This window comes from Camelus ferus, chromosome 34 (assembly GCF_009834535.1).
Source record: "Camelus ferus isolate YT-003-E chromosome 34, BCGSAC_Cfer_1.0, whole genome shotgun sequence".
NCBI lineage: Eukaryota > Metazoa > Chordata > Mammalia > Artiodactyla > Camelidae > Camelus > Camelus ferus.
Window position 1 is genome coordinate 1,152,044 of NC_045729.1, and position 18,653 is coordinate 1,170,696.

The 18,653-nt window shown below is 41.7% G+C and overlaps 1 protein-coding gene, 1 long non-coding RNA gene and 1 pseudogene across 4 annotated transcripts in view; 2 read left to right on the forward strand and 1 right to left on the reverse strand.

Moving 5' to 3' along the window:
- The window catches only part of FGD4 (FYVE, RhoGEF and PH domain containing 4), a 168,808-nt gene that overhangs the window by 140,143 nt on the left and 10,012 nt on the right, over positions 1–18,653 (reverse strand). For 2 of the 3 annotated variants that reach the window (XM_032472990.1, XM_032472989.1), the window contains exon 2: positions 18,389–18,517. The exons of the other annotated variant lie outside the window; for it this stretch is intronic. In XM_032472990.1, the coding sequence (XP_032328881.1) occupies positions 18,389–18,517 (129 nt within the window). The remainder of the gene's footprint in view (positions 1–18,388; positions 18,518–18,653) is intronic. 3 annotated transcript variants of the gene reach the window in all.
- Positions 11,645–12,895, forward strand: LOC116661350 (annotated as a pseudogene).
- Positions 13,898–17,988, forward strand: LOC116661283. Its single transcript, XR_004317122.1, has 3 exons — positions 13,898–14,182; positions 15,719–15,722; positions 17,979–17,988. It is a non-coding gene; the product is annotated as an uncharacterized LOC116661283 (long non-coding RNA).

Genomic DNA, 18,653 nt, shown 5'->3' on the forward strand with positions numbered 1-18,653 from the left:
TGATAGTTTATTTTTAAATATCCAGGAGGATTTCACTACTGTGCTCTTAAAAGTGGCAATTTTAGGCATAGTACCATATGCCTTAAAAAAAAAAAAGCTCTAAGTATAAAGTAAATTTTTCTGTATATGTATAATGTCCTATTAAACAAAATGCATAAAGATGTTTCTCAACATGATACCAAGTAGAAACCTGTGTGGTGCCCCCCAAACCCTGCCTCTCGTTTATAACTGCATGTTATCAAGGCTGTTGCCCACAGGATCATACCCTTGCCTCCCCCTCAAACAGAAACCAATTACTCTCATCTAAGTCTCAGGAGGCAGCTGCAAAGAGAAGAAACAAAAACTGATTAGAACCAACTAAGCCCAAGATGGTGGAGGATGTGACTTCCAATGGGCCTTGAGCTTCATTATATGCTCACTGTAATGTATTAGCTGCTAAGTGACACACCCACCAGCGCCATGGCAGTTGATGATTGCTATGACAACAACTGGAAGAGCCTGTACAAGGACTGATTGGCTCCAACACACCCGGAAGCCTCCCATACAAGTCCACATGGCCTGACCTGGGCTGGAGCGGTCTTGACTGGTCATCTTGGCTGACAGCTCCCCACTCAAGCTCCTTTTCCTCGCTTGAGCGCCTTTCTTCCCTTTCCCTCTTTTGAGAAATAAAGCAGCTTTTTCACTTTGTCCCACTGCCTCTGCTCCAAATTCTTTCACAGCTGGGGGCAAGGACCCACACTTCGGTGGGCCTCCTAATTAAGGGGTCTCTATCTGCTAACACAGCAAACATATTGAGAATGAGCACATGCAAGCAACTGTGCTGCAAAAATCCTTATTCAAAATATTATTGTTAAACAGTCTGTAGAACTGGGATGAATAAAACTTCTTAATGCAAGGAAGTCAAGCACAATGCAATCTTCCTCACTTGTTTTTGGCAGCATGCTGCTTCATTGTGTTTGTGTAATAAAAGGCCTTGCAAGAGGGAAGTTTCAATGTATTCACACGGGGCAATTCTGTAGCAGAGCTACCCTGGGGATAAACATGCTCTCCAACACAAAGAAGCATTCTAAGTAGGTCAAAGCACCCCTGAAGAGTATTTAGATCACCATAACCTTCATAAAAGACTTTAATACTCTTGTTACTTCACCCAGAAAGGAAGAAAAAATACAAAGAATCACAAGATTCGCTGTTAGAAACAAGAACACTGAGGAATTTTTAAAAAGGCAACTATTAAAAGAATTGTCTGAGATTCTAAATCTGTGTCTAGTCAATTTAAGAGATTTACCAGCAAAATACTTGGTCAAAAGCATGCTTAGGATCTTGCTGAACTAAATAAAAGTTAAAAAAAAAAAAGATTATAGAGATACAGACAAATAGGAATCAAAATTTTGTTTAAAAGAATCATTTGATATGGACTCAGAGGCTGGAATCTATCACATTAGTACTGTTTTTAAAATATTAGTGATTCAAAGATTAAAAAGGCTTATAAAAAGACTAGTGATCAATTAAAGAGCAAAATAAAAGATGCTATCTAATAATAGTCAGAACATAGGGGTATTTTGTAGAGAAAACTAGAAAAGCAAAAATTGCATACATAAACCCTAACTGTTCCTGAACTCTTACACCAACATTGAGAGACACTTGCCACTGTTTTCTTCATTTCTTCAGCAATTTCTGGCTGCCTGGGCACTATAAATAATTGTTACAGAAACCTGAATCCCGTCGAGAGACCAAGCAGCACTCGGAGGGTTGGAGAACTCAGGTTTATTATGCCGGAGGGCTCAGAGAAGTTAACACTCCAAGCTCTGGACCTTGACTGCAGGCTTACACAGGCTTTTACAGGGTTTTAGGTTTTTATTAAGTTTGCGCCATATGCAAAATGAGGTGTTAGAAATGGACCAATCAGGAGTGAGGTTTTGGGAACCAATGGAATCTTAGGGGTATGTTTCGTTTTCCTAGAAGCAAGCCCTTTTATAGAAGTGCAAAAGCGGGAGGGCAATGGCCCTGCCTGGGAGGTCTTGCTGGTGGGCTTTGCCCCTTCATAATGAGAAAAGGAACTAACTTTAAAAGACATAGCATATTTTTCTACCACAACTCAACAGAAACCCAAGGCCTTAAAGTTCCCTGAGAAAACATTCTGAATAACCCAAAGGTGACGGGCCTAGAAATGCTAAATCCTCATGGTGTGACAACCTCAGCATATCTACACTAAAATAAACAAGAAAGAAAATTTGCAAACGACTCTTTTTGGGGGGTGGGGGGCGACAAGTATCCAAGAACATATAGGGCTAGCTTAAACAGATTAAGTTTATTCTAAAGATGAAATGGTTTCTCACAAAGAAACCACATGCAGGGCTGTAACTCAGTCTCAGGAAAGATTAGAATGGGGAATTGTAAGAGCTCCAGAAACCAAGGGAGATTTCTGGCCTCACTGCTAGGTCTCACGTCACGGACTATTCTTTCTCTGCTCACAACCTTGTGTTATTCAGCCTCCCTGGCTTACCACACGTAGGCCCCAACTTCATATATTTATGTGATTTTCATGGTCCAGGTTCCACGTTCCTGAAAGACACTCTGACTGGCCCAGCGAAAGTCTGCCTATTTACAGTCAGATCATCTCTGTCCAATCAAATAGGGTACCTGAAAGCCCGTCCACCTGGTGATGAATTCTTTTGGCTTTTGTACGTCTGAAAATGTTTAAAATGTTCCTATTTCACCTTCATTTTTGGGAGATATTTTCAGTGGTATAGAATTCTAAGTTTATAGTTTTCTGTTTGTTTCTGAGTACTAAAGCTGTTGCTTCTTTGTTTTCTTGTTTGCATCGTTTCAGGGGAGAAGCCTGGTGCAAAAGATACTATGTCTATTCCTCCATATGCACTGAATCCTTTTTCCTCAGGCTGCCCACATGCACCTTTGATAAAAACTCTTAACAAAGTGGGTATAGAGGGAACAGAACTCAACATAATACATACAGGTCATGTATGACAAGCTCACAGCTAACATCATGCTCAACCGTGAAAAGCTGAAAACATTTCCTCTAAGATCAGGAACAAGGCAAGGATGCCTACTCTCACCGCTTTTATTCAACATAATACTTGAAGCCTTAGCCACAGCAATTAGACAAGAATAAGGAAATAAAAGGAATCCAGACTGGAAAGAAAAAAGTAAAACTGCTACTGTTTGCTGATGACATGATACTATACATAGAAAATCCTATAAGACATCACCAAAAAAATACAAGAACTCATCAATAACATCGGTAAAGTTACCAGATCCAAAATTAACATGCAGAAATCTGTTGAATTTCTATACATGAACAACAAAAATATCAGAAATAGAAATTAAGAAAACTTCTCATTTTTTGCCAGTTTTTTGTCTTGTATCTGTGTTTTTTCCCTCTTAATGAGTGGTTTGGTTTTTTTCTTCCACACAAATTCTCATAAAAACAATCTCTGAAAACATATACCTCCTGCCTCTCCTAACACCATACAGAAGGAAAAAAAAAAAAAGATTTCTCTTCTACATTAGTTTTAACCAACAAAATATTTGAGTGCCTGTTATGTGTAAAGATGCAAGGTGAACAAATCAGACACAGTATGCTCTGAGGAAGAATAGTATTTTTGTCTCTGTACTCCAAACCTTGCCCTATTAAGTATTCAGCCAGGTTACATCTAACAGGTGAATAGCAAAGCAAGTCGTTCAAGGTAAGTGATTTGCCACGTCACTGAGCAAGTTAATGGACAACCCAGACTAGAATGTACATGCACAGACTAAGTACAGACTATTCACTGTACATGTAATTCTTAGTTGTGTCCTGATTCTCCTTCGTACTTCGAAGGACAGTCTCATTTAATACAACACAACTGTGTGGATATCATAATGGTGTCACCTTAAATCAGAAATCTGTTGCTTAAAGGGAAGGACAATAAACTTTAACTCTGGGAAGGTGAAAGAATCAATTTAATAGCCTTTATCTGAGCCATCCAACCACACCCCAGAAATTACTCTGAGAAATATAAAGGCGATTCTAAAATACGAAAGTATAGTCAAGGAGAAACAAAGTTTAAGGGACAAAAGACTTAAATTCTTCCCATACTGAGCCAATATCTTCTTCACTTAAAGATGTTGGGGGGAGGGTACAGCTCAAGTGGCAGAGCGCGTGCTTAGCGGGCACGAGGTCCTGGGTTCAATCCCCAGTGCCTCCTCCAAATAGAAATACATAAATAACCCTAATTACCTTCCTCTCATAAAGCAAAAAAAAAAGATGTATGAAAGTTTTCTTTTCAATTCAGTGACTCCTCAGATGAAAAACGGGTGACTCCCTACAGAACAGCAGACCAAGTAGCGGCTCCATGACAGAAAAGCGCATGGTTCATCTGCGGAGGGTTGTTTTTTCTTGCTGTTGTCTTCAGCTGGGGAGGTGGCGTATGCAGATCACGGGAAGAGCTTTGCTTTATCCTTTACATGTCCAGGGCCTGAGACTCGTGGCCCGCTGAACTACCCGCGCTCGCAGCAGTCTTCTCCCTGCGCTTTCCCCACCTGGGCAGGACACACATCCCTCGCTGACCACGGCTAAGTCCCACCTTCAGGGCCCAGATCAGTGTCCCTCCTGCTCTGTGGACGCCCCTCGTGGCCCCTGCTGCAGATCGTTGGCACCTGTATGCGCTCCAGGCCTGACCACTTCCAGTCTGTGTAGCAGGTATTCATGCTCTTTCCACTGAGGGCAGAGGCGTGCCCTACGCTGCCCAGGCCAGCGTGCACATGCACAAAACAAAGCAACCTTTTTTAATTAGTTGCAGTTATTGAGAAATTTTACATAAAATTCCAGCCTTGAGGTTTCTCTAGAAAAATTGGAAGTTCCACAGGCAGGAAGTCCTTGCAGGAGCTGTTTTGAATCTGTGTCTAACAGACAAAATTTTAGACTCCTGGAAACAGTCTGTATCTTATTCACAACTCACAGTATAGCCTAACTCCCAGTCTCAAATTAGGCCTCATTCTCAAAATGACCATTTACATGAGATGTGTAAGTTTAGTTCCAAAACAACCAATGTATAATAACAGAACGCAGTAAGTACATTTCTCAACTGCGAATTTCAGCACTCACACACAGAAACAACAGATTTTATTCAATATTCCAGCATGAGACGCTGCTTCCTTCAATCCTCACCCACATAAAGAGCCATTGTACCACAGGCAGCCCTCATTCTGCAATCTCATCATTCCCAAGCAATGGTCAAAGGGTAGGAATTATGTTAAGTCAAAATCAAAGCTCCTAGGGGAAACTCTAGCTCAGGTGGCAGAGGGCGCGCTTAGCATGCACAAGGTCCTGGGTTCAGCCCCTGGTACCTCGGTCCCTCCTCTAAAACTAAACAAACCTAATTACCTTCCCCCCCAAAATCAAATAATTTAAAAAATCAAAGTTCCTAAATACCTATTTTATACCACAGAAATAGCAAATTAAAAAGAAAGTTTCAATACAGGCTGCTTTTACAAATATTAAGCATGTAAAAACTTACTTTTAAAGAGCCATATTATTTTTTTGTTTCACTTAAAATTTTTTATTTATTTTTATTGATGTATAGTAAGTTTACAATGTTATATCAATTTATGGTGTACAGCATAATGTATCAGTCATACATATATTCTTATTATAAGTGACTACAAGATATTGAGTATACTTTCTTGTGCTATGCAGTAGAAACTTGTTATTTATCTGTTTTATATATAGTAGTTAGTCTGCTAATCTTGAACTTCCAATTTATCCCTTCCCATCCCCTTTTCCCCCTGGTAACCATACGTTTGTTTTTTATATCTGTGAGTCTGTTCCTGTTTTGTAAATGAGTTCATTTGTTTAAAGAGCCATATTATGAATACTGTATATCCTTTTAAAGGATTTTTTTCCTTCTAAGGACTAGACAAAGTTTCACTAATAACTTCATCAGGCACCAACTTCTTTTTCTAACAAATCTGATTACACCAAGTGCAGGCTTTCCCATTTCTGGAAGGACGCGTGAGTCATCTTTACCCTTCGCTCACCTCGCATTCCTTCACAGACAGCTGTGAGCACACCCAAGTCTTCAACTGGTAAATGTTGGAGGAAGGTACGTATTTGCATGGGAGCTTACTCATCAATGACCCTTGCTCTTCTAGCTCAATTTGCTAAACCAGCAGTCAACCACATCTATTTACATGACCAGTCACCACTTCAGCGTGTTACACAATTTGGTAGAAAGTTTAAATGGCTGCAAATTTGAGGTAGACAGTCTTCTTAAAGGCCGCCAAAACCTTAAGCACTTTCAAAGAGAAAAAAAGTTCCTCTGTCAAAAATCATTGTCTAATTCAGAGTTCTATGGGATGGTATTGAAACAATTCAAAGTTTTTCCATCTCAGAAGTCAGCCTGTCTACTTTAAATGGGTAAATTGCTTGGTATCTGAACTCTATCTCAAAAAAGCGGCTTTTTTTTTTTAAATCAGTCTGTCAATTTTTAAAATCACAATGTATTACTTTAGTTTGGTTTTAGGCCCTTTAAAATACTGTTCCTTCCTCAAAATTGTCATCATAGTCAAACACAAAAAACTCAACTACTAGAAGCTTGTATCGTTCATTTCCATCTGGCCTTTTGACCACCATTAGCACTGCACTCTCCTAGAGTAAGAGATTTTCTTGACCTGACATTCTGATTCTCACAAACTCCTTAATCATAAAGAAAAGTGAAAACTTTGGAGGAATGTGACAACTTGCAAGCAAGAGCTTTAAAAGATAAAACTTTTTTAAGGAATAGCTGTGGATGGGGATGAGCTGAGCCACTACGACCAGATCCCAGAGCTGACGGTTCAGTGGACTTTGCTTAACTAGCAGAGACAGGAATTTATTTATCATTAAACATCCTATAAAACTCGAGGGCTACTAGTCTATTGCTCAACAACTGGGATCACCTGAAGTCATCCTCTAAGAAAAGAACAATCCAGAGATTTATTTAAGCAAATGGCAGTGGGCAGGAACAGTGATCTGAGCTATGTCTGGGCGACTTATACATTTATCTTACCATAAATCAACAGCTACAGGGCATGTAGTTACCTTTCCAGCCTTAAAAATATCTATCTTTAAAAAGTGAAAACAATCTGCCTAAATATCCACTGGACTAACAAGCTACCGACCCAGACCACGAAGCCACGCACACCCCTGGGAGGAAGGAAGCAGAGAGCGGGCTCCTGCCAGGAGTCGCGGGCGCTCAGGAGGCCAGGGAGCACCCTGCCTCCTCGGCGGTCCGAAGTACTTTCATTTCTACTTGTTTTATCAGGATAAAAGATAAGCTTCTACTATGTTTTGCCTCTCAATCCAGCAAACAAGGAATGTAATTTCTAGCAGGGTTTGAACTGAATGATGCTGCTATGGCTGTGGGCTCCAGACCTGGACCAGCCTGAGTGTGTCCTGTTTCTACCAGTCAGGAGCTGTGAGCCTTTGGGCAAGTGGGCCACCCTTGTGAAGCCTTGGCTTCCTCGTCTGTGGAATAAACGTAAATGTTAGGGAGTTAGATAGGTGGGGGCACCAGGCAGATGGGTGGAGGAGAGGGAGGAGGGTCTGGAAGATGGTGTTACACCCGCCTCCAGCATAAAGGGGCTTTACTTCTCCTAAACGCGTGCCAGCAAAAAAATAAACAAAAATACTGGTTCAAACCTGACAGCCATGACTGTGCAGTAGCAGAAAGGACTTAATCAGAGATGACCAACATTCATTGTACTATATATAACACTGCAGTTTAGGGTCCCCCCCATGGGTTTTCTGTGTGCACCACGGGCAAGGACACGTGCAAAGGGCCAGACGTGACTAAGCACTCCAGGGACAAGAGCCATCCTGTCAAGGGACCACCTCTAAGGGAGGGTGTAAGAGAAAGGAGAGACAAAACCACCACTTCTTTTCTTCCCTTTCTTGGGGGTAATACTTTTCCTTCCATTTTAAATAAATCTTTTAAAATCTTTCGCCACACAACGCACCGTCTCCCGACTGCAAATCTGCCTTCCAGGCGTGACAAGAACGGGGGGGTGGGGGGTGGGGGGGGGTGGTAAGAGAAACAGGACGTGCCTCAGCAAACTGGTGGGAGGAGTCAATGAAGCCGTGTGTATAAAGCTCTCTGCTCAGGACCTGGCACGTGGAAGGCCTCAGCACAAGAATGAGTGACACGTCCCCTGCACAGCAACCCCTCCAATCTCCTCTGAGCTCCCAGGCACCTCTCACACTCGGTCCTCACTCCTGGGCCGACGTAGAACTCTCTCAAAGCATCCCCATAGCCCCAGCCTCCTCTGCTGTTTCTGCCCATCCTCTGGCCTGGTTCACACCCCTGCAAAACCAGTATGAAAACGATCAAACGCCTAATGGAACGAGGAGTAAGAGGAGCCGGTGAGAAGCCAAGGCCGGCGCGCCCTCTCTGGTCGGGGCGGCAACGGCTGGCAACGTTCATCCCCCTTGTGGATTCTCCCGAGCTCCCCGCCGCCGCACTGTGTTCACGCAGTTCTGCAAACCCAGAGAGATTGCACTCAAGAGCGCCAGCCCTTTGGGGGCACCAGGGACAAACCAGACAGGCTGCAAACACTCCCCTCTTCAACCAGCGCTTGGCACTCTGCTGGGAATTATGTGGACCACCAGAAAGTCTAGAAGCTTCTACAATGTGAAGCTAAAGCAACGATGCATACTTCCCTGCGAGTCTGCGAAATCTTTCTCCGTAGTTCAAAGTCACCATATGGACCATGCGAAACAAGTTCTCCTCCATTCTACAGCAATAAAAAAGTGAGAGCAGACTGCACCAAATGGCCAACCAGCGATGACGGTAACTGAACGTTCCCCAAACAGCTAAAAGGATATCAACAATGCATTTTGGTTCATATCTAATTTAAATTTAAATTATATTTAAATATAAATTCATATCAAACTTAAATGCACTTACACTAACTCAGTGGTTCTCAACCTGTGGCAATTTTTTTGGCTCTCAGGGGATATCTGGCAACGTCTAGCGCTGCTGGTGTCTAGTGAGTAAAGGCGAGGACGCTGCTGAACGCCCCACAGCGCACAGGCCACGGCCCCACAGCCAAGAACCATCCAGCTCCAAGCGGCAGCAGTGCCGACTCGAGAACACCTGCGCTAACCAAACGCCTGACTGACGGTCGTCTTCATCATAATCAGTGTCAACAAAGAAAAAAGTGGTTTGTTTCTACCAACCACTTTCATCTGTGGAGAATTTTAAGACCCTTTAACTATACAGTTTCTTTTGACCTCACAAAGATAAGAGATGGGCCAATGGAAACCGAACAAAAAAGCAGCCTGGTCATGATGTGACGGTCAGCACGCTATTTCCACTACATGACACTATATGCCTGGTCTGGTGCTCTCAGTTGAAATTGCTAGGAAATTATACGCTATCTCGCTTTCTACAACGCTGAACGTTACTTGGCACTTCTTGATGACAAGGATATAACTGTGAATATCCATCACTGAAGTACTGTGTGGCACTGTCATAAGTTTTTTCTAATCTTGACATCAGATTGTCAGACAATTTCCGCTGTCGTGTCTAGAGGCACACTCCTGAAGCCACTCCCCCTACCCCCACCCATTCTCACGCCTTTCCTAAACTGTGGCGTTTCATTTGCCATGAGCAGTGAAAAGATTACAACCAGGCTTATTAAAAAAATCTGCTGAGTGAAGGCCAACATAAATAAAGTAGAGTTTTCAACATTATTTTAAGAGCAGATTTTTTTTTCCTTTTTCAAGTTGGACGACCTAGGGGTTACTACTGTTATACCGAGTGTGACTTACAGAAATGCAGTTTTACTAGATACTACATATTCCCAGACCATTTCTATAAAGCAAGTGAGAATTTAATGTTTCCTACGATGAGAAGAACTGAATCAAGGACATATTCCTACCTGCAACAACAGAGAGCAATTAACACTGTGAAAACTAATTTTCAAGCTGACCAGGGGTGTGCAGGTGGTATACACAACGTGCACGTCGCACGCAGAATGATGCAGTGAAATAATTTGCATTAGTTGGATTGTGTGTCTAGAAAAGATATCTCACTTTTACTGAAAATGAAATGATGCTGGTCAGATGCAAAACACCCAAAAGGGTAACAGGGAGTTCATATGACATGTTAATATAATTTCACTTTGTAAGATTTTAGGAGCAATGAAAAATATCTGCTAATGTGTAATCTGCTGATTCTACTCACTTAAATAACATGAGTATCTGTCTAGGAGGCTTGAGACAGTAATGTTATCAGACACCTTCAAAACGGCCTGGGGCCAATGCCAATTACAGTACACACTATACACACACACACACACACACACACTCACACCATATACATACGATATATGTTATGTATAATAAATATTATACATATATATTTTGTAGCTAGCATGTATTATATACTGATTATGGAAATGCACCAAGCTTTACATGTATTATTTCATTTAATCCTTCACAACCTTATGAAATGCATACTTTCATTATCCTAATTTTATTTAAAAAATGGCCTTCGGGAGGTTACACAACTCGCCACAAGCTATGCAGCGGCAGAGGCAGGGTTTAAGCCCAGTGATGACTGAGCCAGGTGTCTCAGCCACTTTTCACGACACGAAGCTGCTTCTCTCAGAACAGAAATCTGCACGATTCACTATTTTATCTGACTTTTTTTTCTCTTGTCCATATTCCAGGACTTACATACAGTGCACAAAATTCAGTCAAAATGCCACACGGTGCCTCATCATGTTGTGCAGATTTTTGCATTAGAGTAAAGTTGAACCTTGTTCACAAGCTAAGCATATTTTAAATATCACTGTCTACAGAAGTTTAAAGTAGTTTCCATTTTTCTAGCATAAAGCACTGAGAAGACAGTTAGGTTAATTACACCCGTAAAGAAACTGCAGGGTGGGCCAGACGCACCGGCTCCCTAACTGACACCAAGGAAGTGGCCTTCCCGAAGAAGACAGTATGATTAAAGCTTTCTTTTTTGAAAAGGCCAGATGATTTCAAAGGAGCTAAGCAATGAATTTCGCCTACCAATTTAAAATTATTTTCAAGTCCATGAAATTCACGGGGTGGGGAGGGAACAAAACTGTTTTAAATATTCCAGCTGTTAAGAGTAACTTGTGTTCAAACAGGTGACTGCTCGCCTGAACTTCATTTCTCAGTTGCAGCATAACCAACTTTCTGTGGCTCAGGAACACGTATGTAAACTAGTAACACGCAACATAGTACCGTGGTTTAAGGTTCTCCTCCATCTTCTAAGTAGAGACAGAAAGTTTGAGAACATAGCATGAAGTAAAACAGCTGAAAAGGAATAGTGTGAGGAACTTAAGAAAACCAAGGGGAAAGGCCCAGCTTGTTACGTAGTTCGGGTTAAATACATAATCAGAGAGCCAACCCTTTGCCAAAGGATTTTTTTCATTGCCCCCACCCCCAACCCACAATAGAGATTTTTAAAGATGAAACAATTAACAGTGAGGTAAATCCAACAGCTATAATTAGAGAATATGTCTTTATATAAAACATATAGTTTTGAATGTTACATAGTCAATGCACTTTTAAACTGAATCGTCTCTCAAAATTACCAAGGAAACTTATTTAAAGAAATCCTACATTGGTAAAATGAAGAAACTGAGTGAAGAAAAAAAATTGAGGTAAGATGGTGATAAAAATCGTGTTTTAGCTAGATTTTTACATACTGGGCGGGCATAAAATATGCACTTTGAGACCTAAATATGAGACTGGATACTGTAAAACTACTCGAGGAAAACACAGGCAGAGCACTCTTTGACATAAATTGAAGCAAGATTTTTTTGGATCCATCTCCTAGAGTAGTGGAAATAAAATAAAAAATAAACAAATGGGACCTAATTAAACGTAAAAGCTTTTGCACAGCAAAGGAAACCATAAATAAAATGAAAAGACAATCTACAGAATGGGAAAATAATATTTGTAAACGATGCAACCGACAAAATATCAATTTCCAAAATATAAAAACAGCTTGATATCAAAAACAAAGAAACAAACAAACATGCTTTCCTCAGCTGCTGCTAAGGTGCCTGGTCCTTCCGAGGAAGCCAAGGCCGCACTGGGGTGAGGCTGTCACTATATCTGGCAACTGGCATCGCGCCGCGCCCGGCAGTGCCCACCTAGAACTCATCCCCGAGCTCGCCTGCCTCTAATTGGCCCTCATCCTGCATGACGATGAGGTGACAGTCACAGAGGATAAGACTAACGTCCTCATTTAAGCAGCAGGTGTAAATGTTGACCCTTTCTGCCCAGGCTCGTTAGCAAAGGCTTTGGCCAATGTCAGCATCTGGAGCCTCACCTGCAACGTAGGCGCTGGTGGCCCTGCCCCGGCAGCTGGTGCCGCCCCAGAGGGAGGTCCTGCCCTCTCCACCACTGCTGCCACGCCGAGGAGAAGAAAGTGGAAGCAAAGAAAGAGGAATCCGAGCAGTCTGATAATGACATGGGCTTTGGGTTTTTCTGACTAAACCTCGTTAGCAATGCATTCAGCAAAAAGCGGCTCTTACAAAAAAGCAAAACCAAAGAAACACCAAACAACTCTATCAAAAAATGAGCAGAAGACCTAAATAGACATTTCTCCAAAGAAGACACACAGATGGCCAAAGGCACGTGAAAAGATGCTCAGTGTTCCTAGTTATTAGAGAAATGCAAACCAAAACTACAGCGACATACCACCTCACGCTGGTCAGAATGGCCACCATCAAAAAGCCTACAAGTGATAAACGTGGAGCGCGTGTGGAGAAAAAGAAACCCTCCTGCACTGTTGATGGGAATGCAAACTGGCGCAGCCACTGCAGGGAACAGTGTGGAGGTTCCTTAAAAAGCTAAAAATAGAGTTATCATCTGATCCAGCAATCCCACTTCTGGGCATATATTCAGAAAAGATGAAAATTCTAATTCAAAAAGATACATGCACTCAAGTGTTCACAGCAGTGCTATTTATAATAGCCAAGACATGGAAGCAACCTAAGTGTTCATTGACAGATGAATGGGTAAAGAAGATGTGGGGGGTGTGTGTGTGTGTGTGTGTGTGTGTGTGTGTATAAATATATGAACATATACAATGAAATATTATTCAGCCATAAAAAAGAATGAAACAATGCCATTTGTAGCAACATGGATGGATCTAGAATTTATCATACTGAGTGACGTAAGTCAGAGAAAGACAAATATCACTTATATGTGGAACCTAAAAAAAATGTTATAAACAAACTTATTTACAAAACAGAAACAGAGTCACTGACAGAAAACAAAGTTATGGTTTCCAAAGGGGAAAGGGGAGGAGGAATAAATTAGGAATTTGAGATTAACATATACACACCACTATATTTAAAACAGAAGAACAGCCAGGCCCTACTGTAGACAGAGCCCAGAGAACTATATTCAGTACCTTGTAATAATCTATAATGGGAAAGAATCTAAAAAAGAACAGATACATACGCAGCTATGTATAACTGAATCACTTTGTTGTACGCCTGAAGCACTGTAAATCAACTACACTACAATAATTTTTTTAAAATATACGCACTTTGAAAATGTAGCACTCAACACAGGATTTCATTCACTCACTCAATTAGAATTTCACAAGCATCTAATGTGAACCAGAACTCTGCTAAAGTGTTGGACAACAGTAGGGAAAAAAACAGGTATGGTTACTGCTCTCCTGGCGCTAATGTGAAGTTTCTTCTTCTTGGTAAAATGATTCAATGAATTATTAAAAGAGGTGACTGAAAAAAGGCTTCTCTGTATACAGAAACTCTCAACTTGGTGAAGGCCTCATGCCAACCCCTGTCTCTACCTTATTCTCAACTCAGCTTGATCCCATGCTCTGGCTCCACCTGTTCCCGTCTAACCAGCAGCCCAGTGTCTTGGGTACTGTGGCTGCTGGTGTTTTGGTGCAAAGGGCCCGGGACTGGCACTCCGCCTCTAAGATCTGTCCAGTGCTCACCTGTACCCCAAACCACCCCAAACACACACATCCGCCACCTCCTTCCCTGTCTCACGGATGAGCGGCTGAGAACAAGTCCCGGGGCCCAAGCTTGGCCGTCTCCACATCAAGCATCCTGACTGCACTCTGCCTGTAGAAAAGAGAATGCAACAGACAAAATCCCTTGCTCTCATGGCATTTAGTGTGTACTGGTGTGGGATTTTAAAAATACAGAGTTAGATTAAGTGTTGTAGAGAAAAATAAAACAAGGAAAGGAGTACGGGAGCAGGGCTCCCAATTTTAAACAAGGGGGCCAGGGAGAGGCCTCAGCGAGAGAAGGTGTATTTAAGACGTTAAGCAGATGAACTCAGTACTTTTTATAGCACTGAAAGTAAGATTTCAACTGACTGAAATTTCGTATTAGTCAAGACTTTCAGGTCTACAATAAAAACCTGTAACACATGAGCAAAGGGAAAATATTAAAAGAAAAAAAGTTAATAAAGGGAAATTATTCTCTTAATCTATTGTTGGGGGAGGGGCGTTTTTGGATAAAGGAAAATAAGACATAATCTATTAAACGTTTCCAAATGCCCATAACAAAGCCTTGCTTCTCAAAGAGGCATTATAGCATTTGCAGGAACTAATTGTAAGGAACTGGCTTTGAGACACAAGACAAGGAGTGAGAATAAAAAACCCTTTTCCAGATGAAAAAGTATAAATTGTAATAAGGCCCAGGAATCCATGCCAGAATGAACAATGAGCAACAGAGGTGCAGAAATGAATATTCTGAAATAAGGAATTTCAGTGCATCAGTGACAGATGCAATTGCCAATGTAATTTTTTTTTGAAGTTTATAGAAATGAGCCACCATCCAAGACCATGAGGAAGAGCAGCACCTGCCCCGCCCCTGCCGGCTGGTCCACCACAGGCTTCCGACACCGCACGGTGACAGCTGCCCAGTGAAGGTGGGGCTTATGCGAATATCCTTTAACTGTCTATTTCTTTTTTTCTACCTCCTCAATGCCCACAATGTGGTTAAGGCAAAATCTCCCAGGTTAACACAAACACACAAAGTTGGTCATTCAGTTCCAAAACTCAGAAATGGGCATTCGATCTCAAGAAAACGAGGTTGCAGTGGGCACCACGCTGACTTCAGAACAATGACGCCGTGGTTGGCAGTTTCCTCCTTGCTTCCTCCTGAATCCTTCTCTTCCCTTCTTTTCACTGTTTTCACAGCCAGTGGCCTGAGTGCACCGCTTTCTGTAAAAGGACTGCAAAGGGCTCTCATTAGCACCCTCGTCAGTTCCCTAGTTCCCTCATAGGGGACAGCCTCTGAGTGTCACTGCTCTCACCCAACTTCCTACCACGCTGAGATGTTGAAAGAGTGAAAAAAGCCATGCGTAACTCTCTTAATTAGAAAAATTAAAGTGGTTTGCCAACATATACCAACAGGATCATGGTACTACTATATTAATATTATAAATACATATATACATTTATGTGTGTGTATACACAGACACATTCTACTATGCAGCCATCCATTAGAGTTTTTTTAAATGGGGCAAAAGAGAAATGCAGTTTTGCCTGTTTTTGTAGAACAGATCAAATTTAACAGGTCCTTGAAAATTAATACTATTCATATAATTTCAAAGTTTAGTATGTAACCATCACCCTGCTAATGAGATATGATATAATGTAGTCACGTACGTTTCTAGAAAGAAAGCAGCACAGGCCTGAATTAGGTGAGTATTTGCAAAAGGTCCGGTTGCACAGCAAAGAACAGAAAGCTGCTGCTTGTTTCCACCTCCAGAATCTTTTCTAGGAATATGCTTCTCCTTTCCCTTGAAAATGTCTCCTTTCTTCCTTCCTCACTAGCGGCAGACCAGAGAGTTGCTCTTGTTTTTAATACTCTGGATGAACTGGATAAAAACGTAAGGGAAAGTGTCTTCTCCATTTCTAAAGATCGACTGTTAGCATCTTTACGTTCAGAGATGTTAAAAACAAGCAACAAGGAATTTACGGGAGGCAGGAAAGCACAGGAGTTAAGAGCCTAGGTTTAAATCCTGGCTCCTCCGCCAGGTAAACTTGGACAAATTATTTAATCTGTCTGAGCTTCTGATTCCTCTTCTGTACAATGGAGGTTACAGGTCCTACTTGTTATGATTAAGTGAGTTTATGCATGTAAAGCGCTTAGGACAGTGGCTGATCAAAACAGTAAGTGCTCAATAAACAACAGTTACTATTGTTGTGACTCTTATGGCTGTTAATTACAATTAAGAAGGCTGAAGAAGGACCCAGAGGTATAGAAGGTATAACCACATATAGCATGCTTTGGCTTTAGGGGAGGGGGCGGGGACGTCAGTCAATGTTTCAGTTATATACCCAGGAATATTCATACTCTTTGCTACTATTCAGAGGCAGGAACTTTTGTACAGTTATATTTTAAAATTTAGGCCAATCTACATTTCAGTGTCTCACAAATTTTTAATCACCACCAATTGAAAAAATTATCCCAACTTCAGAGATGTTAGAACATAAAAAAGATTTGATGAAATATCTTCTTTCTTTTTTTATTGAAGTATATAGTCAGTTACAATGTGCCAATTTCTGGTGTACGAGCATAATGTCCTGGTCATGCATATATATACCTATATTCGTAAGTCTTGATGAAATATTTTAGATTTGATGAAATATATTAAGAGATGGAAAACAATACAGTGATCTTTCAAGTTTCAGATGTCCCCCAGCCTCATCTTCTTCTCTAATAGCTGGGAACTAAAATCTTGCTTCTGATCATACCTGGCTTCTGATTCTCAGATTGCTTTTTAAAAGTAAGCCCTTTAGAGATGGGTGGAAGAAAGGAGCCCTGTTAGAAGTTTTGACCTTAAAAGCCAAGTCCTAAAGGTGAGAAATAACCAGCAAAAGGAAAAAACAATTAAAAAGCCTGTGCAAGGAGAGGACACCAGGAATGGGAAGTGATAAAGCTGCAAGATGATGAAATTCCTGATGCTGGAACGAAGCATTCCGAGGCCTTTCGGTGGAGAAGAGCCAGGGCCTGCCAACTCCGGTATAAGACGAGGCTTACCACAGCATCAGAAAGGATGCCAGGAATAATCAGAACTGTAGGAACACCTAGTCCGTGAAATCTCAAAGAGAACAAAGTATTCCCACACCTTTCCTAGTAATAAATACATCCCTGCACAAAGTACTGCATATATATATTGCCGCTAGGAGCACATGAATGGTGCAGACACAGGACAGCTGAGAACCACTGATGTTAGAATACTTAGTGTGCAAGCAGTGATTACTGGTCAGAAAGGGTTACATCTGACATTCTGTCTCCTCTACAGACACAAGGCTTCCTGCCTCTCCCTGAGATCCTCATTAGTAAGGAACTCGCAATGATCAGAGGAAGCCAGTTCCATATTTTGACAGCATTGTCAGAAAACTCTGATGCTGAATATGTCAAGCTAGTTTGGGGTTCCTGTGTTAACTCAAGACTTACTGAGCCCTTGACTGGACTCTGGAGGGAGGGGCTCTTGAGGGCAATGGCAGTGGGTGACTCAAGTTAGGGACTGGTATGGCAGGCACAGGAAAAAGAAGGAGAAGTTTAGTGAAGAAATTGAGATGGCTGGCAAGAGTGAATGCAGGAGGGTTTGTTTGCTTGTTTGTTGTTTTTTTCCCTAGCAGGGTAGAAGACAAAGAGTCAGGAGAAGCTAAGGGAGGGCTGATCTCAGGTCCTGACCGGCAGCCATGTGGATCATGGAAGATCAATTTCCACATGACTCACCAAGAATCAGTGTTAAGAGGAGAAAGCCAGGCTTCAGTCAGGAAACCAAAGCAGACGATGGTTCTGTCATGCACAATTCAGGCTTTAGGGAGGTCTGACATAAAAGTGGGGCTCAAGACAGCACAAGAGGGAAGACTGTGAGAGGCGAGCAGTGAACGGCAGTGTTGGCAGGAAGTAAGGAGAGGAAAGGGCTAACAGGAAGTGGATAAAAGGATGGGAAGACATGTGCCTGGACCAGCTTGCACCTTGGGCAGTAACTTGCACTCAGTAGGTGCGACTGTAAACAACCAACCACGATGCAAGGAGACAGCACTAGATCAGAGACACACATAAGGTGCAAAAGCAAACCCAAACCATGAGGTGAGTGTTTGTGTTAATCTCAACAAAAATACTAAAAAAGTTATTATTTGAGCATTTCCCAAGCACTGTTCTAAGCCCTTTAAGAACGTTAATTTTTATTCTTCCAACAGCTTCACAATGTAGGTAATACTAATACTCCAATTTTATAGATGAAGAAATTGAGGCAAAGAGTCCCCAGTCACAAAAGGATTAAAACCCAGCCAGTCCCCACTAGGAAAACTCCAGAGCCCGTGTCTAAACCATCACAGTGCATTCTTCTCACCTTGATTTCTAGGCCCCAGCATAACCGCCTGGTCCATGGGAAACACTGAAATGCTTGCTGCAGGGCTGAAAGATCCCAACTTTGGTGGAATCTTAAAAATGCAAAATTTATCATGAAGGATACAGGGATCTGAAAAGAGAACACAGAGATACTGATGGAATTAGTTGGCTGATAGCTCTGAAAGGAACCTGTGGGTCAGTTTGTTTTTCCAGCCTGCTATGGATTTCCAGCTTGTGTCAGCAGGAAGGCACTGCAGTCAGATGCA